Raw genomic sequence first — 23,635 nt, 5'->3', positions numbered from 1 at the left:
AAAAGTTGAATTTGCATACACAAGTGTATGGTCTATTATTTGTATTTAGTGTGTCTGCATAGCATTGCACCAAAACAGTAGAAGTTTTCTTTAATTGTGTTTTGTACTGTCCGTAAAATTTTACCTGCACATAGCAAACAAAATTGCACAACTGTAAGGTCAGTGTCTGTTGTATTTTTGTATTCAAATAAACAGTTGTTTATTTCTATAGTGCGCATTGGCATCTTTGAGCAAAATACCCCCAACATTTTCGCCGCGCCTGCTGTGACCCTGGCCAGTGACCACCTTGACTAAGACATTTTCTGGGGGAAACACCGGTAAAAGTAAAGATTTGGTCATTCCTCTAATAAATGTATTGTGGAGTTGTCTGGCTCAGAGAGCCATGTGTATTGTAAGACCGCCTTTCAGGGGGCCCATCAGGACTTTTTGTATAGGGGCCCAGAATTTGGTGCTACGCCCCTGAATTTGTATGAAACATTTTATTTGGGACCAACTTAGGTAATGACCTAAGAAGTCAAACGGAAATAAAGCCACTGTAATGAGATAAAAATACAGTATATCTTGTAATATAAAAGTTTTAGAAAGAAAGATGTTGTGAGATATGTGTCAGTATGGTTATTGTGAGGTCTTTTCTCCTGACAATTTTCTTTTGTTGCCTCCAGTTTTGTCAAATATCTACCCATCTGTCATATCCTTACATTTTTAACAGTCAAAAGAATGAGAAGACGTTTTGTTACCCAGTGGCAAATAAAGGGTTTGCATTTAATGTCGATCATATTGCAACATGCTAATATTTAATCCAGAGTAATCATGTTATGTATCTAGTGCCTGCTCTAAGAAAACAGAAGCCTGGAAGGGACCATTTTACATATTCAAGGATTTAAGCTTGACAAATCACTATGTTCATGACAACAGAGGCCTTGAAGACAGACGAGCATCCCAACTGTCTTCTGTGTGGTGTCACGTGTGCTATAAAGCTCTTGGAAGCCAAGAAGATATCGTTGTGGGGGGGCTCTTTCTGTAGACAGTCATAATACCCTGACAGGAAGACACAGGAGTCTCCATTTTACTGCATGTTTCCATGGTACCCTGTTAGAACAATTGATGTGGCCATAATTTTAAAAATGTCATGCACAGTGTTGTTACAGGTACAATCCCAGGTCAAAAGGTCATCTTTAGAAAAAGCAGCAAAGTGTTAGCCATTTGTGATGGGAAATCCATTTTTAATTGAATTTATGCATCTGCTCTCCTTTTGAGGACTCACATAATTTCCATGTCAAGCCAGAAGCCTTTTGTAAAGTCAGCTTGGTAACGTCACTGTGTTGATTTGCTGACATTTAATCAGATTTTCTTCGATCACAATCATTTGCAAAAAAAGGTAATTTAAGAATTATATTAAAATGCACTGTTGCCCCAACCCTGAAGAGCAAAGAGGTTGTAAGTCTTCATGAAGAGAGAAGACATGCATATGTCTCTCTCCGTCTTCATTTTCCTTACTTGCCTTAAGGGATGAAAGCTTTTCAAAGGTTCTTGTGCTTCCCCTACTCAGATGGGGCCCAAGTAGTAGCTCTAACCAAATCAGACAAGCAATAGCAGTATAAAGGCGGATCGGAAAGGAATTCTTCACTAATTAGCAACTCTATAAAGCATCGTTCTAACAACAAGGTATCATATCAGGAAATGTGTTTTATGCGACAGATCTGCCAAAACTCTGAGCGATTAAAGTATTTGTCCAATAATGTTGGGGACAAATACTCTTTCTTGCCTGGAGTTAGATGAGAATATCAATAACACTAATGTATGTTGGTTAATATGAAGCTATTACTGTTAGTTGGTTAGCTTACCTTAGTTTAGCTGGAAACAATGCAAAGTCCACAATGTGGTGCTATGCCTAGCACGAGGGCAAGAGTGCAGGAGGCAAAAGGTGTGCTGTGACAATTCCAGCGTTGGCCCAAACTGCCAGCAGCTCTCAATTTCTTCATTGCTCTAGTTTGCAGTAATTTTCCTTGCTGTTGTTTAAAATGACTGACGAGTAGTTCAGTCTTTGGACATTTGTATTTTTCTGGTCTTGTATCAATCTTGTGTTGTACACTTTGATATTTATGTTGTCTATAGGCTCACTCCCCTTCTCAGGCAATTGTCTACTCTGGGTAACACATGAGGCTTACACAGACTCCAGGAAGGCCAATGGCTTTGGCTACATATTTACATAACAGATAACAGAGTGGTCAATCAATCGTCTCACAGTGAGGTACAAGTATGAAGTCCTGATATGTTGTCGAGGTAACGAGGGTCTATTGTGATCATTTCAAAGCTTAGCATTCTACCATCAACTTGTCCTCTGAGCCACCACTGACAATAATGTTTTTCTAAATATTTATTTTGTACATCCACCCTGCCACAACAAGAAAGGTCTGTGACACATCGTGAGATTGATGAGCCACAAGCCGTTCCTAGGTTGTATTAGTTCCCCAGCCCTCCACCACCTCTTCTCAAGTGCTCCAAAGCCTAATTCCTCTTCCAAGCCTGTGGGGATGGGGGATGGGACCCTGCACCCTCAGTCCAATCAGTCTCTCAGCAAGCACACAAAGGTCTTGCTGATTCTACAACTGGAAACTTGGCTTGATGGTGAGGAGGGCATACTGCTGGACTGGAGTCAATTGTATTTAATTTCAATCAGGAAATTCAGCTGGGCACCGTTTTCAGCCCAAAACAATGAAATCATTACTATTTTAATGTCTATTTAAATTACACACCCTAGCTAATTGGATGAAAGTTGGATAGTCAAATACATTTTTGTCCCTGTCCGCTATCTACCGGCATTATTTACAACAGGGTGTTAGGAGTAGCAGGAGAAGCCTCCGGCAACTATGCAATTTCTGAGCAATCACACTACTGTGACTGAATAACGATTGGTCTGACACATAACCCCATGTATATTATGATTTTTACACTTTTGTACGGATGTACCTAATGGGATATAACACATAATATGTTAATTAAATGTGACGTAAGTGTAACCGGTACCTGGTCTTTTAATAAACACTGCTACTAGTATACAATCAATAATCAATATATGGGCTAAATCATCAGAAGAATCTAGGGTTCGTTAAGGAGAGATATGGTAACTGTCTGCACAAGAAATGACACACGGAAACAAGAGGTATATATTTCAAAGGTAAGAGAATGTCTATCTTTTTTCTTATTTTCAAAGCTGTTTTTCTCTCTTACCGTTTGTTTTTATTTATTTAAGTACAAAAATTATAAACAGAACAATTATGTAGAATATAAAATGATTTAAAAATAAAATGTGTGGGAAAAAATAAAATGATCACAAATACCTTTCTTATTTATACCCTTATTTTACGTCACCTTTCCTGGTTTCACTTACTTTAATTTATTTGGTATCAAATACTTTTAATTAATTTATCTATTTAGGTTTTATTATTTATGGCCACTTTTCTTATTTAATATCAAGCTATCTATGTTTAGGTTTATATTTATTTATTATATATTCTCACTGAAACCAGGACGTTTTTAATTTAAACACTTTACTCTTAGGCAAAGACTCTGGAAAAGAGTCAACCCTTAAAAATAAAATATAAAAAACAGTTTCAAAATACCTGACTAACACCTAATACATTTCTAAATCACACAGTTCAATGACAGTGGCCGCGTTTCCCAGATTCGTTAAGAGCCTCTAAGTACTTCTTTGGAGCGCTCTTAAGAACGCTGTGAAAGAAGAATGCGTTTCCCAGATTCGTTCTTAGCGAAAGAAGTTCTTTCACTATGACGGAACTGTAAGACGGAGCTGACCCACTCTTACAACCTTCTTAGCGACCAAATCGTCAGTGATCATGCCGCGTCAGGGAAATTTATTTCCTCCACTTTTCGAAATAATAAAACAATGCTCAATGCGGACCACTGGCGCAAGAGACATAGACTAATAGTAGAGATTTTATTTTTTTTAATGAATTAGACGTTTACGTTTTCCACACACATATGAGTTTATAGTACTACTACACATACAAAAAAAACAAACATAAACAACCCTGTGGCATTTCACAGATATCAAGGAAACAGATTTAATTGAACTCAGCTGAACCTCATTCAGAGCGGCTCCACCTGCTAAAGCCGTTGCCAAAGTCCGCGCGTGTGAGAAACCATGGCTGCAATACAACCTTCTCGCTGCGAACCAACAGCCTCGCCGTGCGCGAAGCCAGACGGTTTTACATAAATGCATACGTGCGTCGGCACTTCTCCCCACTGGACGTGCTATCAGACCGGGCCGTCCAGGCAAAGTACCGGCTGCCCCGTGCGGCGATCCAACGGCTGATCACTCTGGTGTCTCCACACATCCAGAGCAACCCGCTGCAATTTTGCCTTCAGCCCGGTCCAACAACCCGCAGCCCCTACCTCTTCACCACCAGTCACCAAGCACTAAACCATAAACCCACAACCACCACATCACCCATATAAACTCTCAGGCCTGAAAGCTGAAATAAATAAACAGAACCAGCAGATGTAGGCTACATGTAACGTCCTGCACACTATGATTATTGCTGCAGTGTCCGGGTGCTTTACCTGAAAGTCTGGCACTGGAATGCTGTTGAAAGGGCGCACAATACGCACACGTCATTAACCTACGCTTAGGGGCACTTTACACGACAACACGAAACGGTGCAAACGCGGAAAAATTCCCGCGGTTGCACTATATCATTTACAGGAAAACAGCAAACGCAGGCATGAAACCGCAGGTTTTTGAGATCACCTCCCAGGGAGGATTTTTTGGAAAACTTAACGGTTTTGGTTTCCTGTAACCAAAACCGTTAAAACTGTTACGAGTTCAATGCGGTGAAATAAGAGGACAGAAAGCTTGTCTTTTAAAATATTTGTAACCCCAAGCTTACACCAACCGCTTTATGAACGTTGGTGGCATTAATTTTCAGTTACAGTAAGGTTTTATGCATCAAATTGTACCGGAAGAGCTATCTACTAGGCTGTGTCACCGCTGACTATTGGCTTGGCACTGCTGCTACAGCGATTTCGGCCCGTTTCCTCTGAAAACTTGTGTACAGGAGAAGATGTCAGATAAATTGTGTCTGAACGGGTTTTTTTTTTAAACCAAAAACTGGAAAACTGTCACGTTTTCACAGTGTAAAGTGCCCCTTAGATACATTACAAATTGCCTGGGACTTTTTGTTGCTAGGTTTGACACCCTCATTTCAATGCAAAATGATCCACACAATACATGGTTGAAAAGAAACCAAAATAGTTTATTGAAACCATATGGGGGAGGGGTTACTCCACGCTGTCTTTACTGGGCGTCTGCATCACCTGCAACGAAGGGAGATTGATTAGTGAAACCTTCTCACTCTTCCTTCTTGTTTGGTTCTGGAACTCCTGCCACTTCTTCCTCACAGCACGCCAGTCACGCAGGCCACATGGGCTGGAGGGGGACATCTTTTCGGCTATGGCCTGCCTAACACGGTTCTTCACCGTGATGTTCTTTTTGCCCCTTGTTCCCCCGAATAAAACTCCCCGGTGATGCCAGACCTTGTCCAATAAGACGCCCATCTCCTCCGCGGTAAACGAGTGTTAAAGCACTCTTTATTCATACAGTGATCACTTATGTAGGGTGCACGCTTCATAACACACCCGCTCTGCATGTAATCGGAAGATACAGGTAAAAATCCTTCCCAATATCTGTTTTGATGTTTTTTATCATGTTTTATCACACTTGCGGATCAGAGATGATGCTAGATAACTCGCTGCTTGAAGACCGCAGTGCATTAATGTGGTGACGTAGGGACGAGGGAGGGGACTGCTATCTGCAATCACTGACAGGAAGTTAGCTAAAATACCCATTTCGCTTACTAATGAGCTTTAAGGCCAGGACACACCGGTCCGATAATCGCCGTCGTAGAGTTGGGAGGGGGCGGGGACACGAATCTGTTTGGTGTGTGCCGTGAAATCGGTCGTCGTAGATGTCGTCGGGCTTCTTTTGAGCCGATTGAACATGTTCAATCATCATCTTGAGCCGATTGAACATGTTCAATCGGCGACGGGCAGTCTTTCAGTTGGAGCAATTTGATTTGTGGAGGGCTAGCGAATCAGTGAAGCCCGGAAGTGAGGCGGGTAGCACAAACAGCTAACAACAGTTAGCCATCGTTTTAATGTGTTTGTTTGTTTCGTTCAGCGAGTACTCACATGCATCAACCCTTGTTGACTGCTCGACACCATGCTCGACACTCTCTGCTAAAAATGGTGCTCTTTATGGTCCATAAATATAAATACGTATTTCTATCTATGTTTATGGTCTAGAGAGCCGTCCCATCATTTCCGGCTTCCGTATTTTTTCGGGCCACAATACAGATTAGCGCCGCCTGCTGTTATGGAGACATTACGTCCCGCGCAAGCGCAGAGCGTACGGAAAGTCAGCAGTCGGTTTGGTGTGTTCTTTGCACTTTTTCGGCCGCAACGGGAAGTCTGGAGCTCCCTGAATCGGCAGTCTCCATTTTCGGGTAGTCGGACTGGTGTGTCCTAGCCTTTAGAGGTGCCAAAACAGATTTTTCTTTTCTTTTTATAGCTCTTCACAGTGGCAGGCTTATTCCAAGTATTTTAGCTAGCTTAATATTCACATCTTTTGTGCATGAAAAACTAACAGCACATGATCTCATGGTTTTATCTAAAGAGGCCTAATACAAACTGCATGTGCTTAATTGTTCAGTGTTACTGCACAGAGCCCTTGTTTATGTGAACTTGGATGTCAGTTCTCATCCGGAGAAATGCCCCTGATCTGGAAGACAGAAGAAAAGGCCACCCACAGGGCAAGTAGCTGTCACTGTTGATTCACTGCTGGCAGAATTTAGTAAATTCTTAAGCAGCCTCTCGGGGGGAAAAAACCCCACCTTCTATGGAGAAACTTTACAAAGGAGACCTCTTACATTCTCTGGGCGGGAGATTACTGCGAGGGCTGGTGAAATTATGCGTTCTCATGCTGAATGGAGTGGAGCAGAGAGTTGTAGCTAATCTGCAACTCAAACAAGAGTAAATCTAAGCTAATCAACAGCGAATTACAATGCCAGGCACAGGCAAAAACATAACAACTCGGGATGGGTGTGTGTCTTGGTGATTCATGCTATGCTTTTCAAACCATGGAGAAATACACCCTCAGGCAAGAGACAGCTTAGTTTAAGAGCCACTCAACACATTTGGAAGGAACACAGCAATGGATGGTAAAATGTTGAAACACAAACTAACATTGCACTGGCAAGATACTGGAACCTGCGGAAACACTTATAAAAAAGGTATCAAAACCCTTTTGTATTTAAATACAAACACAAAAGACATGTACTAAGTGTAAATAAATTACTTCAGGGGAAGTAGCCTGTGCATGTTATTAGATCCTGACAAGTCTTCCTGAAGATTTGGCATATTTGCTTGTTTTCTTAAGAAGTTAGGATGTTAGCACGATGAATAGCCCACCAAGCATCTGACAACCCATTTTAAAAAGCAACCATAACTCATGCTTTATGAGTCATACCAAAATATTGCTCATGAGTAAATACCTGGTCATGGCAACTTTAAAAAAACCTTGGCTTTGTGATTGTAGTTCAGATGCTTGTTTACAGGGTATGGTATGTTTGCATGCGTGTGTTTGATTAGTCTAAACAGTGTGTTACTGGGTAATACAAGATTACGCTGATGAACCAGGATCAACTATTCCCCTCGACAACCTAGTATTTTCCTGCGAGAAATAGGGCATGCGTCATCCCCCCTGCTGTGCCAATGCAATGGCCCCATTGAGGTGAATGATAAAGATCTAAATGTGGCCTTAAATATATTAGGTGTGAGAAGGGTAATGACAGGCCTGTGAGGATTACAGGATTTCTCTTGACATTACTAACAATAAAGCAAAATATTTTTTTCTGTTGTCACACAAAACCTGATGTGTGAATTAAAACAAAACAAAAAACTATTTCTAATTATAATGCTTTGAGAAATGGCATACAGTACTTTCACAACAAAACAGCTGTTTCAATAAGAAGCACAAAACGAAATCTACGGAACTTTTTATTTCTGCAAATAATCAAATAAAGACAAACATAATGTCGACATTTGTCAAAATAATTATATATCCATGTATTGCATTCTTTACAGAAATATTCCTTTAAATGCAAATGCAATTGATTAGAGCTAAAACTGATATGTCAGCATTGATAACATTGGATTAAATAGAATGTTGCCTTTTTTAGAATACGTAATTTGCCATGTTCCCACACCATTTTCTCACTCAGCTTCTCCTCTGACGTCAGTGCGCAGCTGATGGGACCAGTCCCTTCTTGGCACCTTGGTGGTATTGACTCTCCAGCTTCCCTGTTAGAGAAGGGGGTTGGGAGGGGAGAAAAGAGGAAGGGATGAATCAAAACACCATCAAAGGGACAGAGTGACCTTTCTGGGAGCTCAAGGCCTGCTGATTAGGGGCGGCTTCGGATAGACAGTGAAAAGAAAGACAGAGAGTGAGAGAGACAGAGAGATGATGAGGTAAAAAGCCAACAAGACACTTTATTACATGACAAACAGCGATTAGACCACTGTCTTTGTTGGCAGCAAAATAAGGTGTCTTATTGTTCTGTTATATACAGTAGATGTAGATTCAGTATAATCCAATGGCAACAAAGACCACACATACAACGGATGAACATGTATGCTGTTTGTAATGCCTAATTTCCACTGCGCAGCACAGTTCAGTTCAGCAGGGCACTGTTACCCTAGATCTGGCTTGCGTTTCCACTGCTGACAGCACCCTTACATATAATAGTAGGCAGCGTTTATAACGGCGGTCAGACTATTTACAGTCTATATGTCAGAGCAGTTGAAAGGCGCTGGCAGTGGAAGCTATGTAACTATCGTGACATTGTAGCAACGGGACACAGTGTAACCCCATGATTAATTGAATGGAAAGAAAAAATACCACACAATAAACAAAGAGTTGCGTGACAAAATTTTTCTCTCAACACAACCTTTAGAGCTCATTCTCACAAACTACCCTCTACTGCTTTGTCCTTGTCTGTTTAGAACAACCTTCTGCTGGGTTTTGATAACCTGTGATGACCCCAACTTTGACTGCAAGGCAAATAATAATCCTTTCTGCCTAACACCAGCCTCCAGCTTGTCAAACAGCTGCATTGGTTGGCTGTTTTCCCCAAGGCTGAGGCAGGGGAAAAATTATACAATTGTGACAGGCAGGGGTGGTGGTTGTCACTTGTGCTTTCTTTTCATGATGGCTCTACTCTTACGGTAGTAGCAGCACAAACAAGGTGTTAAAGAGAAGTGCTGTTTGCTCACCATTTCCAAGCCTGTCTGAATGGCTATTAGTGTTTGTCGGTTCTGCTTGGAGCAGGAGCTGCTTAGGCATGGAAACACCTCTGGAATTTTTGGGTGAATGCTGCCAAAGGTTTATCCAGGATTACTTCAACGATAAATCGGCCATAAGAAAAATCCATTTGGTTGTAGTGCAAGTGAAAGGTGTCAATATTGTGAACAATTGGCTCTGGAATTTGTCGTTGTGATGACATTTCTGTAAAGCGCTGTGTATCTCCAGATATGAAAATACACTGATTACTTAAGTCAAAACAAGCAACATTCATCAAAGCATAATTAAACATTCAATTAGTACAAGGACACATATGGATAATGGAATTAAATATGGACTGATTACAAAGTTGTTTTGACGCTTTTATACAGCATATTCAAGTTAAGAATTAGCAGTCAGCTACAAGAAGGATCCATTATTCAATATATTGGCCACCATAGAGCAGCACAACAAGCTGTAAACACAACACTGACATATTATCACCTTATAAAGTTGTTAAGCAGTTGCCTATTTAAATCTCCAGGAGACATGGGGCAACATTAGCATTTCTTCAAAGTCATTGCCACCTGGAAAATGTAAGTTCAATATTCACTCCATTTTTGGCTCCTACTCCTGAGGGAAATATTTGGCTCTTTAGTTGCCAAATGCTTCATTATGTCCCCCAGCCTATTGCTAACGGTGTCTGTCTGCCACAAAGTGCTTGGCTGGTGGCTATCACATGGTTTTTAGAGGTTTTTCAAAGAAAACAGCTGACAGCTTTGGCTGAAATGACAGCTGTAAGTGTGAACCAGACCAGTTAGGGTTGAAAAACTAAAACAAGTTGAAAAACTTGTGAGATTTAAAGGGGAACTGCAGTCTGAGTCAGGCGATAATTCTTCTTGGGTCGCTACAAACAACTCCTTTCACATGTAAGTATTCATGTGAGACATTGTTAATATAAAAATATTTATGAAAACATCAACTCTTTTGATGATTTTAGGTCATTAGGGGAGACAGGGGCTAGTAGGCACACTTTTTGCTCTAGTGAGAATTGCTTATAACCTAAACATCTTTCAATAGTCATTCCTACATTAAATGTTTCAGGTGTTGGCTTGAAATGTGTACCCCTCACTTTTTCTAACTTATTGTAATTGAGAAGAAATTAATTATCAAAGAGACCCTTAAGGCCAGGACACACCGGTCAGACTACCGACCGTTGCCAGAAAATGGAGTCAGCTGATTCAGTAAGCTCCATTCTCCCCGACACGGTCAAAAAAGTGCTAAGAACACACCGAGCTGACTACCGACTTGCCGTACGTTCTGCGCTTGCGCTGGATGACATTAAGTAGGGTGTTGTCATAACGTAGGCTTTCATTATAACAGAGATTATATTGCGTTTTATTGTATAAATTGAAAGCCATGGGTTTTAGTGACTTAGCACTGAAATGGGTGGGCTCCTATCTGGAGAATAGAACGCAGGTGGTGGACATTGGGGGTACAATGTCTCAACCACTAAGCATGGTCAGTGGGGTTCCTCAAGGGAGTGTTTTGGGGCCACTTTTCTTTCTTTTATATATAAATGACCTAAAGTCTGTTTGTTCTTGTAATCTTTTTTTATATGCAGATGACTCTGCGCTGGTAGTTTCTCACAAAGATAAACATTTTATTGAAAGAACACTCTGCAGAACTTGTAACTGTTAGCAGGTGGATGTCTGACAACAAGTTATCACTTCACATGGGGAAAACTGAGTCCATCTTGTTTGGATCAAAAATTAAACTGAAAATGGTTTTAGCTGGAGATTCTGAAATTACATCCAAGGAATCAGTCTGTTACCTTGGCTGTGTTTTAGATTGTAACTTATTTGGTGTAGGTCAGGCTCAAAAGGCAATCACCAAAATAAATCATAGAATCCGTTTTTTGGCCAGAATTTCAAAGTTTATGGATCAAAGAACAATGTTAATTTTAGCAGGAGCTTTAATTCAGCCTTATTATGATTATGCGTGTGGCTCATGGTACAGTGGCGTCACGGTGCATTTGAAACATAGGCTTCAGACCTCGCAAAATAAGTTGGTTAGGCTCATTTTTGACCTCCCCATGAGAACTCATCTTGAATCTTCCCACTTTGAGAGGTTAGGTTGGTTGAAAGTAGATGATCGTGTATCTCAGATACAACTGTGTATGGTACATAGGATTGTAAATGGGGATGTTCCCAAATATTTTAGAAACTATATTAATCGAGTAAGTGAAGTTCACACGCATGCCACTAGTAGCACCACTGATTTTGTACCACCCAGAGTGAGGACTAACATGGGAAAGGATTCCTTTTTTTATGCTGGTGCTGCACTTTGGAACAGGTTACCAGGAGCACTCAAGTTGGTCGGGAGTTTGGGCAATTTTAAAAAGGCCCTAAAAAAATGGCTTAGATGTAATTAGGCTTGTATTAGTGGTGGTCGTTGACCCGTTGTTGTGTGTGTGTTTTTTTATGTACGTGTACATTTTGTATATGTTTTGTGTATAGGGACCACAATGGAAATAAGCCTTCGGGCTTTTTTGTGTTTTTATCCCTGGCTTTTTATGTATTTTAATGTAAAAGAGTGCTGTTCTTGTTTTTATATACAGTCATATGAAAAAGTTTGGGACCCCCTTCTAATTTTGGGGATTTTTGTTCATCATTAGCTGGGATTTCAAAGAAGCAAATTCCTTTTCATATATGACATACCTTAGGGAAACAGAAGCAATTCAGCAGTGTCATTTTGTTTATTGTAATAATAGAAAACATGCAATAGGCATCATAACAAAATTTGACTGGTGCATAAATTTGGGCACCCCAAAAGAAAAATGACATCAATACTTAGTTGTTCCTCCTTTTGCAAAAATAACAGCCTCTAGATGCCTTCGGTAGCCTGTGATGAGTGTCTGGATCCTGGATGGAGGTATTTTGAACATTCTTACATACTAAAGTGATCCAGTTCAGTTAAATGTGATGGCTGCCGAGCATGGAAAGCCCGCTTCAAATCATCCCATAGATGTTCGATGATATTCAAGTCATTGGACTGCAACGGCCATATCAGAACATTGTACTTTTCCCTCTGCAGGAATTTGAACTGTGTTAAGGGTCATTGTCTTGTTGGAATATCCAACCCCTGGGCAACTTCAACTTTGTGACTGATGCTTGAACATTATCCTGAATAATCTGTTGAAACTGGGTTGAATTCATCCGACTATCGACTTTAATCAGGGCCCCAGTACCTGAAGTGGCCACAGCATGACCAAATGTGACAGTAGGTAGCAGGTGTTTTTCTTGGAATGCAGTTCTTCTTTTGCCATGCAAAACGCTTTTTATAAAAGACCAAATAACTCAATTTTTGTCACATCAGTCCAAAGCATTTTCTTCCAATATGAAGCTGGCTTGTCTAAATGAGCTTTTGCATACTCCATGCAACTGTATCTGGCGTGGGCACAGAAAGGGCTTCCTTCTCATCACCCGGCCATACAGATGTTTTGGTGCAAATTGCGCTGAATTGTTGAACGATGTACAGATACACAATCTGCAGCCAGATGTTCTTGCAGGTCTTTGGAGGTGATCTGTGGGTTGTGTGCAACCAGTCTCACAATCCTTCACCTATGCCACTCCTGCTTTTTTCTTGGTCTACCATGCCTGGGTTTAACTGCCACTGTGCCTGTGTCCTTCCATTTCCTGACAACGTTCCCTACAGTCGAAATTGACAATTGAAACCTTTGGGAAAGCTTCTTGTAGCCTTCCCCTAAACCATGACAATGAATGATCTTTGTTTTTCAGATCTTTTGGGAGCTGCTTTGATGATCCCATTCTGTCTCACTTCAGCAGAGAGTCAAAGAGAAGTGCAACTTGCATTTAGGCACCTAAAATACCTTTTCTCATGATTAAACAGACATTTATATGAGGTTCAAGGCTTAACAACATAATCCAACCAATTTTGTGTTTAAAGTCATCAGTTTTACATGCTGTTACTGTTACATGCATTAAAATCAACAAAACCACAAGGGTTCCTATATTTTTGCACAGCCAGTTTTTCACATTTTATTTTATTTCATACAACCAAATACTGCTTTTCAAAAAATCTTTGTTTGGAAAACATCCCAGTAGTTAGCTGTTCCTGGTAAATTAAAGACATACCACTTTTATCTTTTTTTTGTGAAAGCAGAGTCAATTATAATGCCGGCTGAGAGGGGTTCCCAAACTTTTTCATATGACTGTATGAAATGGTCGAATAAAATCAATCAATCAACCAATCAATCAATCAATCAATCAATCAATCAATCAAGAATATGCATGCTGCAGACACACACTGACACAGACACACACACCTGTGGCCGCTCCTCGCCCAAACTACCTCGACTATTTCTGAAAACATGTGAAAACGTCATGCACGGACAATCTAATGCTATGTGCTGATTGTGTTTACCCTAAATAACAATACGAACATTCTCCAATTCTATCGATAGCTTCCTAAATCATGTTTAACAAAAGTGAAACTAATCTGCTCCGCTGCCGTGGCAGAGCAGAGATGGGCTAGCCCTCCACCAATCGGATTGCTCCGGCTGAAAGACTGGCCGACGCCGATTGAACATGTTGAATCAGCTGAAAGGAAGCCCAACGACATCTACGACGGCCGACGTCACTGAACACACCAAACAGATTTGTGTCCCTGCCCCCTCCAGACTCTCCGACCATGTCCGACGAACGATTATCGGGCCGGTGTGTCCTGGACTATGAAGGTATTATTGTAGCATAAGTCTTTAGCACGTGTAACTGCAGATTTTGAATGCGTAAACTGAAGTCACAAATGTGTAACAGTAGATTTGAAGTCGTAAATATTTGTTTTGCATGTGTACTCCAAAGTCACAAATGTGTAACAGTAAATTTGAAGTCGTAAATATTTTTTCTACCATTGTGGACACAAAATAGGGGCTACGAGTTCACAAATCGTTGTTACGGGTGCACAAATCCTATCCTGTGCATCGCAACTTCAAAGAGTCATGCGCTTGACACTTTTGCTACAAACATTGCAGCACAGTTGGTGCAAAACACATTTGCACACCCGTGTTTCATAATGTGAGAACATGCCCCCAATTTGTGCATTCGTAAACCCAAATGTGAACTAACGCATCAGAAGTTGCACATCTGTGAAAAATGTCCTCTCAAATAAAATGATATCGAGCACAGCATTTTAATGAGCGAGCACAAATCGATGATACAACTGCTCAAATCTGTTCCTACAAGTCTCAGCTGAGGGTTTTCTCTGCTCGAATCTGCTCCTGCAAGTCTCGGCTGTGGGTTTTTTTGCAGGTAGATTTGCACCACGCCCAGGTGGTAAATGTGGTGCAAAAGTGTTTCGTATGCGTAGAACAGATTTGTATCCGTAGAAGGTGGGCGGGACAACATTGTCGCATCATCCAATGAAAGCGCCGGTTGGGACACGTGACGTCAGCATGTGAACAAAGGGAGGAAAAGCCTTTTTCCTTCGTCCCTTTTCACCAGAAATTGTAGGAAATGACTAAATGAGCAACAACAACTATCAAACTAATGCGAAGTAGTAGGTAGTAGTGAATTGAACTCTTTTTCTGTAGTTTTACATAGCATTTTTTAAGTAATGGAGAATTATATTATATGTACTCCAGCCTTTGAGGAAAAGTAGTCCAAGGTGTCTGTAACAGTAAATAAGCCGCGTTAGCTAGCTTTGAGGTGGTTTCCCGATCATTTTAGACAGGACAGGAGGCTTATTATGTGACACGGTGAAGTTGAGGAGGGGATACCCATTAAACACCAGGACCTGCGGTGGTTTAATAAACAGTTGAGCTGCTTCACAATCTCTGTCCGGAGCCACAGCAGTGTCTGGACTGACGGTCACGAACACAGACCTAGGGTTTAGCTAGAGCCTACAGGACACGGAGCCATCAGAGATTCATACCACGGAAACTATGAACTGTAAGTCTGGTTTTCTTATGTTTTTAAACTTCAAAGTTGGTCGGTATAATACGTTCAATGATGAGAAGCAACGTGTGGTTATAATGTATTGCAGGCAGCATAGCTAACCACTAGCTAACAAGTCATAATGGGTATAACAGCTAATGTTCGTTAGCATATTCTTTTAAAGGATGTACCGTTTTTTAAGGCATTTGGTCACTTCCAAGGATGTTAATAATTAACTGTTAACGTAAAATAAGAAGGCTGACCAATGAATCCTTCCGTTAATCAGTTAAAATAATCCCGGCGCTAGCCAGGGAAATATGAGTCAGCTGAATACTGGAGTCTCGTTGCTATAATAATAATCAGCGTGTCTGCTTTTCTGGGACATCGGCACCTTCATACATAGCCTACTAGTTTTACATCAGGATGTAATGTTAGCATGTGTCGACCTCATATAGAGCGTTTTCTGTCTTAATAGTGGCTATGAAGATCCAAATAAACACATGTGAGCAGTATACTATTCTGCTCAGCCCGTCTCAACATCATGTTGCTGTTTCTGAATAAAAACAGGTAGACAAGCGTCCCATTATGCAAAGGATTTTTTTTTTAATTGTGCAGCTCCATCGTGTTTAAATCATATCTTATATCTGTTTTTCCAGCCTGAAAAAAACCATTTACAACTAATTTTAAAAGTCACTAATGACAAGATACCCCCCACGAAGAGAATGAATTGCAGGGCTGTTATAATAAACTATATTGATTAGTTTTTAGCTTTGTGTTCTTCATCAACTCGAACCTACATGTATTTTATTTATTTTATAAATCTTAACATTATCTTAACATCTGAATGGCACAATCTGCTTTTCCACAGACTCATCTAGGCTGTCCTGCACAAGGCCTGCACAAGTGTCTGGGATTTCCACCCTGTCAGGGAGAAGCCATTGTACAGTGAGCAGCTACAGTCAGTCCTAACTATTATCCGTCATGTGTTTACTATAACATCACTAATGGGATCTAACAATTGTTTCCGTCCCCAGTGTATGCATTGCTGAGGGAAGGACACTCCAGATAACTGAAGACTTCACTGCTCCTGCTGCCTTGAGAAGATCTCCGAAGATGGAGCAGCGTGGAACTCACCTTGCAGTCACAGCACATCAGTCCGACTCTACACTCTACACACAATTTGTTTTCAATTTTTAGATTGTGATTATTATAAATCTAGACAAAGTCAGATCATACTCAATTCATAATCATATTGATTGCAGTAAATGAGGTGACATACTCAGTCATGTTTATTTGTTTGACATATTAAAAAGGTAGGGGAGATTTTGATTAAATATGGTAGACAGTTGGGCTACAGACCAAGGACTAAGTTACTAGTTTTATGTTTTGTTTTATAAAGTCTTGTTCCGGCACATGCCAGAGCATTTTGGGTATTTTGTTCATTTTCTCTTAATAAAATAACGCCATACAAAACTTTACTTGGAGGTATGCAATTGTGAGTGCATTATAGTTTTAAACTGGTTGATTTGTATTTTTCATTTTGACCGTATGTATATGTTTAGTAAATCCACAAATATTTTAAAAAGTCCAAATCTTGTGATTTGTTTGTGGGGTAAGCTTTTACTATACATTTGTACTGATTGTGCTTTGATGTGATAACTGCAAATCATAAATATAATTGATATAGGGCATTTATTAGTCTTGCTTTAGCAGCATGCAGACCTACTTATTAATGCAGCACGTGATCTGAATTAACATGTTCTAAACTGCATAAAATGTTATGGTGTGACACTTTGTGATTGTGATTAATTAAAGTAATCACTGAAATGAGGTTATATGAAGCTTTGTACCCTGTTCTTCTGGACACGTCACATGAGGTAAGGTGTATAGCAGAACTGTCTGGGGATAAGCACACAGTTAAACCTGATCATCTAATTATCAGTTTGTGATACAAGTAGTGATAATTTCACATGGAAAATGTGAGATAGAGGAACAATTATTCCAATTCAGTTTTAATGTGTCCTCTATACTTTTCTATTGCCTTGTAGAGTAGGTTACTTATTCACTTCACTATTCACAAGTTTAAATTAATTAAGCTTACTACATTTAGAAGACTAAAGTGTATGATTTATAAGCATATTTCTGGATTTAGATACTGAATACTCAGCAGCAAGATATGTAGGCCTACTTTATTTACTTTGGTCCTCAATGCCTGCAACGTCCTCCTCACCCCCTGCGTGTGGTGTGTTTTAACCATAGATAGTTTTAACAGCCAGGAGCCTTGACAGCGGCTGCGGGACAATAAACTATTGTCGATAGTTAGCCTGCTATCGGTGTATGAATGTGTGTGAATGGTAACGTGTAAATGCCTGGGAACAGGTCTCCCTTGCAAAAGAGTCTTCGGACTCAATGGGATATACCTGTATAAATAAAGGTTAAAAAATATATATATGGAAATTCATTCTCTATTTAATAAGACTACTTTTATTAAAATGTAAAGGTTTTAAAGAGAAAAACAGCAGGTTTAAACAGTTACACCAGTGCCAATCACACAGCAGACGTTAACTGACGTCGACGCTGGCCCTTATATCTGCTAAAGTAAACTTGTTTATGACTTTCACTACTGGCATAAGGCTCCGCTGTAGTTCCCTCTTATTCAATTCCCTTATTATTACATTTCCTACATTTTCTGGTGAAAAGAGACGACCATGGACCAGCCATGGACATATGAGGGAGACGACGGAAACAGGCTTACCCTCAGTCTGTTCACATGCTGACGTCAGGTGTCCCAACCGGCGCTTTCATTGGATGATACGACAATGTTGTCCCGCCCACCTTCTACGGATACAAATCTGTTCTACGCATACGAAACACTTTTGCACCACATTTACCACCTGGGCGTGGTGCAAATCTACCTGCAAAAAAACCCACAGCCGAGACTTGCAGGAGCAGATTCGAGCAGAGAAAACCCTCAGCTGAGACTTGTAGGAACAGATTTGAGCAGTTGTATCATCGATTTGTGCTCGCTCATTAAAATGCTGTGCTCGATATCATTTTATTTGAGAGGACATTTTTCACAGATGTGCAACTTCTGATGCGTTAGTTCACATTTGGGTTTACGAATGCACAAATTGGGGGCATGTTCTCACATTATGAAACACGGGTGTGCAAATGTGTTTTGCACCAACTGTGCTGCAATGTTTGTAGCAAAAGTGTCAAGCGCATGACTCCTTGAAGTTGCGATGCACAGGATAGGATTTGTGCACCCGTAACAACGATTTGTGAACTCGTAGCCCCTATTTTGTGTCCACAATGGTAGAAAAAATATTTACGACTTCAAATTTACTGTTACACATTTGTGACTTTGGAGTACACATGCAAAACAAATATTTACGACTTCAAATCTACTGTTACACATTTGTGACTTCAGTTTACGCATTCAAAATCTGCAGTTACACGTGCTAAAGACTTATGCTACAATAATACCTTCATACTGGACTTTACACATTGTGACAACCAACCCCATCAAAGGGTCGGTTGTCACACACTATGGGGTTGTTTGTCACAATGTTATCTAATGGGAATACTATTAAAAAGAAGGCAAGAAAGCAGAACTAAATTTGAAAGTTTAATTGCATTGTCAAGTTGACAAATAGACCTACATATCTTACTGTTTATTCTTCTCCAGCTGGGGTGGAGTGCACTGGGGTGCAGTAGCCTTGGCAGCTGGTCTAGCTTGGGATGCACTTGGTCATTTTGATTTTGTTGCCCTTTTTTCTTTTGCATGATAGCTACCTTTTCCTGCTCTATTCTTTACTTCTCTAGGATGTCAGTGAAGATACAGCTTGAGAATTTCTTTCGTTATCGGTTTCCTTTTCTGGCTGCAGCCTTTGGATAACATGTTACAACCAACCCCCCAAAAAATGTGACGACCAACCCCAACTTGAATTTCTTGCTAGTATCAAGGCCAACAACCATCTGACAACTAATTAGCTTGTTAATAACAATCTAAATTATAGCTTACCCTTCACACTTTTTTAGGGTAACACGTCTTTTGTTATAAACCAATTGTGTAAAAGCCTAGAAGAAAAATACTGAGGAGCTAAATATTTTCAATTTCACATGAAAAACACAAAACAGTCCTCTCACCTCAAATTCAGCAGTCTAACTCCAAGGAAGACTATGCAGGTGACCTCTGATCCCAATTCTGGATATTTACATACCAAAATTTCACAGACAGCGCCTTCTGGTTCCGAGATGTAACGATTGTGACAACCAATCCGTGTGACATACAACCCCGTTCTCCCCTACTTCATCACTGTGGTACTTCCTAAGTGTTTGTGCATAGACTAAAGTCAAGTCAGTTCTGTCACCATAGACATTTGAGAGTAATTACGCTGCTTAAATGTGGGGAACTACTTAGTATTTTTTCTTATGCTGGGAAATAGTTTGAAAAGTGCCCTTCAACATTTCCTTAACGTATTAAATTCAAAGTGAAACATGGAGGTATAACTAGGTTTTGTGCAACATGCCACAAACGACCAAGGACAACAGCAACAACAACAACAACAATGTATAATAACCCTTGTTGTCACAACTGTCAGAGGGAGTGCTCTCTTGTTGTATGAACAAGGCATACTCATTATATCCACCAGGGAAGTCAATCCAGCAATGTTACATATTCCATGGGTGAAGGGGACTTTTGTTAATGGCTCTTGAGCTGCTGAGCTGTCGCATTTGAAAGTAGGTGCTGTGGACTGCTAGAGCTGGAGGGAACATGGGGGTAAAAGTGGGGGAGGGGTGTGTGTGAAGGAGTGGCTGGAAAAAAACAGAGACAGCAAAAATGAGACAGAAGGGATGAGGAGAGGGACATGGAGAGGAGGGGGTGCTGGGAGAAAGGGATACAGATAGGACAGCAGGAGATGTAGAGAGAGGGAGAAATAGAAAGGCTTGCCCATCGATTGGCTCAGATAATTTCACATTGATTGCTGCACTGTTTGGAGATTGCTGGAGAAAGGTTTATTGCCCACATGCTGCAGCTGGGGAGTAGGCCATAAAATAAGCACAGGTTGCCTGCAGAGAGCTAGCTCTCGATCATCAAGACCATAAAATACACTCATGAACGCTTTGCCACACAGATGCTCATACACACTGTACTTGGATACTCTCCTTAAATATTCAAAAATATGATTGCATGTATCCTATTCCCGTAACACATAATGGGAGAATACAGCTCATTGCTGATGGAAAGCGCACTCACATACTCCTTTGTAAATCCTGGGGCAGAAGTGCAGTGAGTATTTATTAGACTGAAATAGAGGTCCATTGACATTCTAACTGACATCAATAACAAGCGGCCCATCCACTTCTTTGCAATAATAATCACAAGAATAAATGCCTGGTTGCCGTTTCTCTTTCTGTGAGAGCAACTTCCTCCGCTCTGAAGAATAAAATGGTTGAATTTTGTATTCTGTCAATGCACCAGGATAATAAACTTACAACAGCTATGCATATACAGTATACAATTTAACCACATGGTGATACACCTTCTGATGACACATTGTGACATGAGAAGATTACTTCATGCCTACACATGATGACACAGAAAAGGAAAGTTAAAAGTGAAGCGCCACCAGGTCTGTGATTGAATGTAACAGCTTCAGGGGCCTCATTTATAACGGTGTGCGTAGAAACCCTCCCAAAACATTGCGTCCGCACAAAGCCAGAAATGTGCTGCGCAAAAAAAAATTCAGATTTATAAAACTGTGCGGCGCACAGTTGCACGCAATCTTCCCTTTATAAATACCCACCTGCGGTGAATTGTGCGCAGACGATCTCCACCCTGTGTCCTCCCACTTCACCTTCCAGTTTCATCCCACAATCTACCATACATGGCGAATGCTAAATAGCTCCTGAATATGATGACGCTCTTAATAAGCACGGAATTTTGACTGACATGAGGAAAGAAGGGAGGGAACCGGCCGCAAAGAAAGCGACTGTGAAGGAAGAAAGCCTGTGACGTGCATGTGCTGCAGTAACTGTCACACACACACACGCACGCACGCACGCACGCTTATCACATATCATGATTGGCACAGTCGTTAGGTCTATAGTCTTTGTAAAGCAGTTTCGCCCAACTTTGTGCTGTATGCAATATCACGTATTAGCGTACCTGTAGTATATGTAGCTTATATAAAATATGTTGTGACAAGTGAAATAATGCCTATAGTCTATTCGAGAGAATTGTTTATCTCCCGTGAGATCCACACATTTCCAACAACGTCGGATTATAGTTTAATCTTCCAGGGTGAATTGTTATGGGAAAGAGATGCGTGTAATGATTTGCTAAATTCATAACATGATTTTATCTAACGAAATATACAGCTTTAATTAATATCTGTTGGGCTTAACTTTGTACGAAACTACTTTTTACACACCTCTTAAAATTTGCTCTCCCGCTGGCCACTCACGGAAACACCTCCCGATGTATAGGATATTATTATAAAGTAGCGCTATAATATTCAACGTATAAAATATAACCAAAACATGTAGACCTAGGCTACTTGATAACTAATTCAACCTACATCACAACTGCATGCCATAGACTACAGTAGCCATATATACGCAACTATAGGTAAGCTTATACATTTTATTGACCAAATATATTGGGTGCCAAGCATCATTTGTCTGTGTTTTTCTGATGACTGAGCTTTATTTCGTGGTGTTTCCATTGAGTGACGCTGATTCCCCGAGTCAGGAAAACCTTGCGGTAGCTCTACGCATGGTCGAAAGTTGAAATACGCACACTTCTCCGCAAATAATGTTTTTATAAATACCAACGTTTGTCACCGCACATTTTCCCGCACATTTCTTTCCGTCTACGCAAGGTTTTTGTGCACCGCAAGCTTTATAAATGAGGCCCCTGGACTTTGTTACAGTAGCCCCTTTTACACAGCCAGTGAAAGCCGGGAATATGCCGGAATTTCAGCCCTCCGCCCTGCTGTATAAATGCGACTGTTGCGGAACGGGGGAAGAAAGGTGCGAGAGATTGTTCCGGGAATTTTACTACCGCGGGGGGTAGTAAGATTGCCAACACAATCTGTTCCGCCTCTCAGTATAAATGCGGCCAGCTTGTTGTTGCGGAACAGGGGGGCGTTTGACGTTCCATAGCCTACGTTCTAAACATGCGACCATGTTAGCAGTTGAAGGACGTGTGTTTAACAGTAACCACGGCGGCCTGATGTCCAGTAAACATCACCAAATAAAAGGAACGGCGTATAATCTAGCTGGTCATAAGGTCGGCTGCTCAATACAAACCCCCACGCTTCATTTTGCAGAGTGTATGAGTCTATTTCTGCCCGGGGGAAGTTGCACAGTGAATGGGAAAGCTAGGCTAGGCTAAGCTAGGCTAGGCTAAGCTAGGCTGCGACCGGATCGCCGCCGCTATTATTATCCTGAAGTCTGAGCGTATATCCAAACTTTATTTCTGTCTACAGTAACGTGACTTCACACACTGTGTGTATGTGTGTGTCTGAATGGCAGAGCACTGCTCTCAAAGAGACTCGCTCACAGCCAACCTGTCACACAAACACCCACACACACCCACACACACACACACACACACAGGTGACGCAGTGAGCGGAGTGATGTTGTCAGTTTGGTTAACTGTCCCAGAGATGTTGGACTCAGCGCGTAGCGAGATCAACCGGCACATCACGGGGACAGTAAAATACGGCCCTCTTCGTGCAAGCCCCAGCACTTCTGCTCTCAATTCACCGGCCAGTGTTGTTGTTGTAAAGCAGCTGACCGGCGCGGCGCTAAATGTTTACGTCACACCTGACGCTGCTTACAAGCACCTCTTTCATTCCGGAACGCTGTGTAAAAGGGGCTACTGATGCGCCAACATGCCGGCGTTGCTTGGTTCTGTGTAAATAACACCTAACCAAGCAGAGCCGGCAAATTGCCGCTCTTTCGTTCCGTCAATATTCCGCAATCTCTGTGTAAAAGGGGCTATTGATTCCCATTGGGCACCCACAATACTCAATTTAGAGTCAATCACAAGTATACTGCCTTGAGAGTAAAAACACAGTTCACAATGAAAAAGCTTAAACAAAATAGCACGATTTGACAGTGTGAATTCAAAAATACGGTATAGATGGGAATTCCTATATTCCAGCAGTGCATTTTAAACTAAAATATCTGTATTTTTAAGAAAGCTCATGTGAACTAAAGGATCTTTGGTTCACACATTTATAATTTCTCGGTGTATGGTAGATAAAACTGGTGTAAACCTCAAATTTGTTTAATTGTCATCAAATCTCAT

The 23,635-nt window shown here is 40.9% G+C and overlaps 1 protein-coding gene across 1 annotated transcript in view; it reads right to left on the bottom strand.

Moving 5' to 3' along the window:
* Positions 1 to 8,059: 8,059 nt before the first annotated feature.
* Positions 8,060 to 23,635, bottom strand: part of trip4 (thyroid hormone receptor interactor 4) — an 83,351-nt gene continuing 67,775 nt past the window's right edge. The window contains 1 exon segment of the mRNA XM_080034408.1: positions 8,060 to 8,379. Coding sequence (XP_079890534.1) covers positions 8,315 to 8,379 — 65 coding nt within the window. The 3' untranslated portion in view covers positions 8,060 to 8,314.

The sequence above is a fragment of the Ammodytes marinus genome (assembly GCF_949987685.1).
Source record: "Ammodytes marinus genome assembly, chromosome: 1".
In the NCBI taxonomy this organism is placed as follows: Eukaryota; Metazoa; Chordata; class Actinopteri; order Uranoscopiformes; family Ammodytidae; genus Ammodytes; species Ammodytes marinus.
Note: the sequence above shows the minus strand (reverse complement) of the source record. Positions and strands in the feature narration are given on the sequence as shown.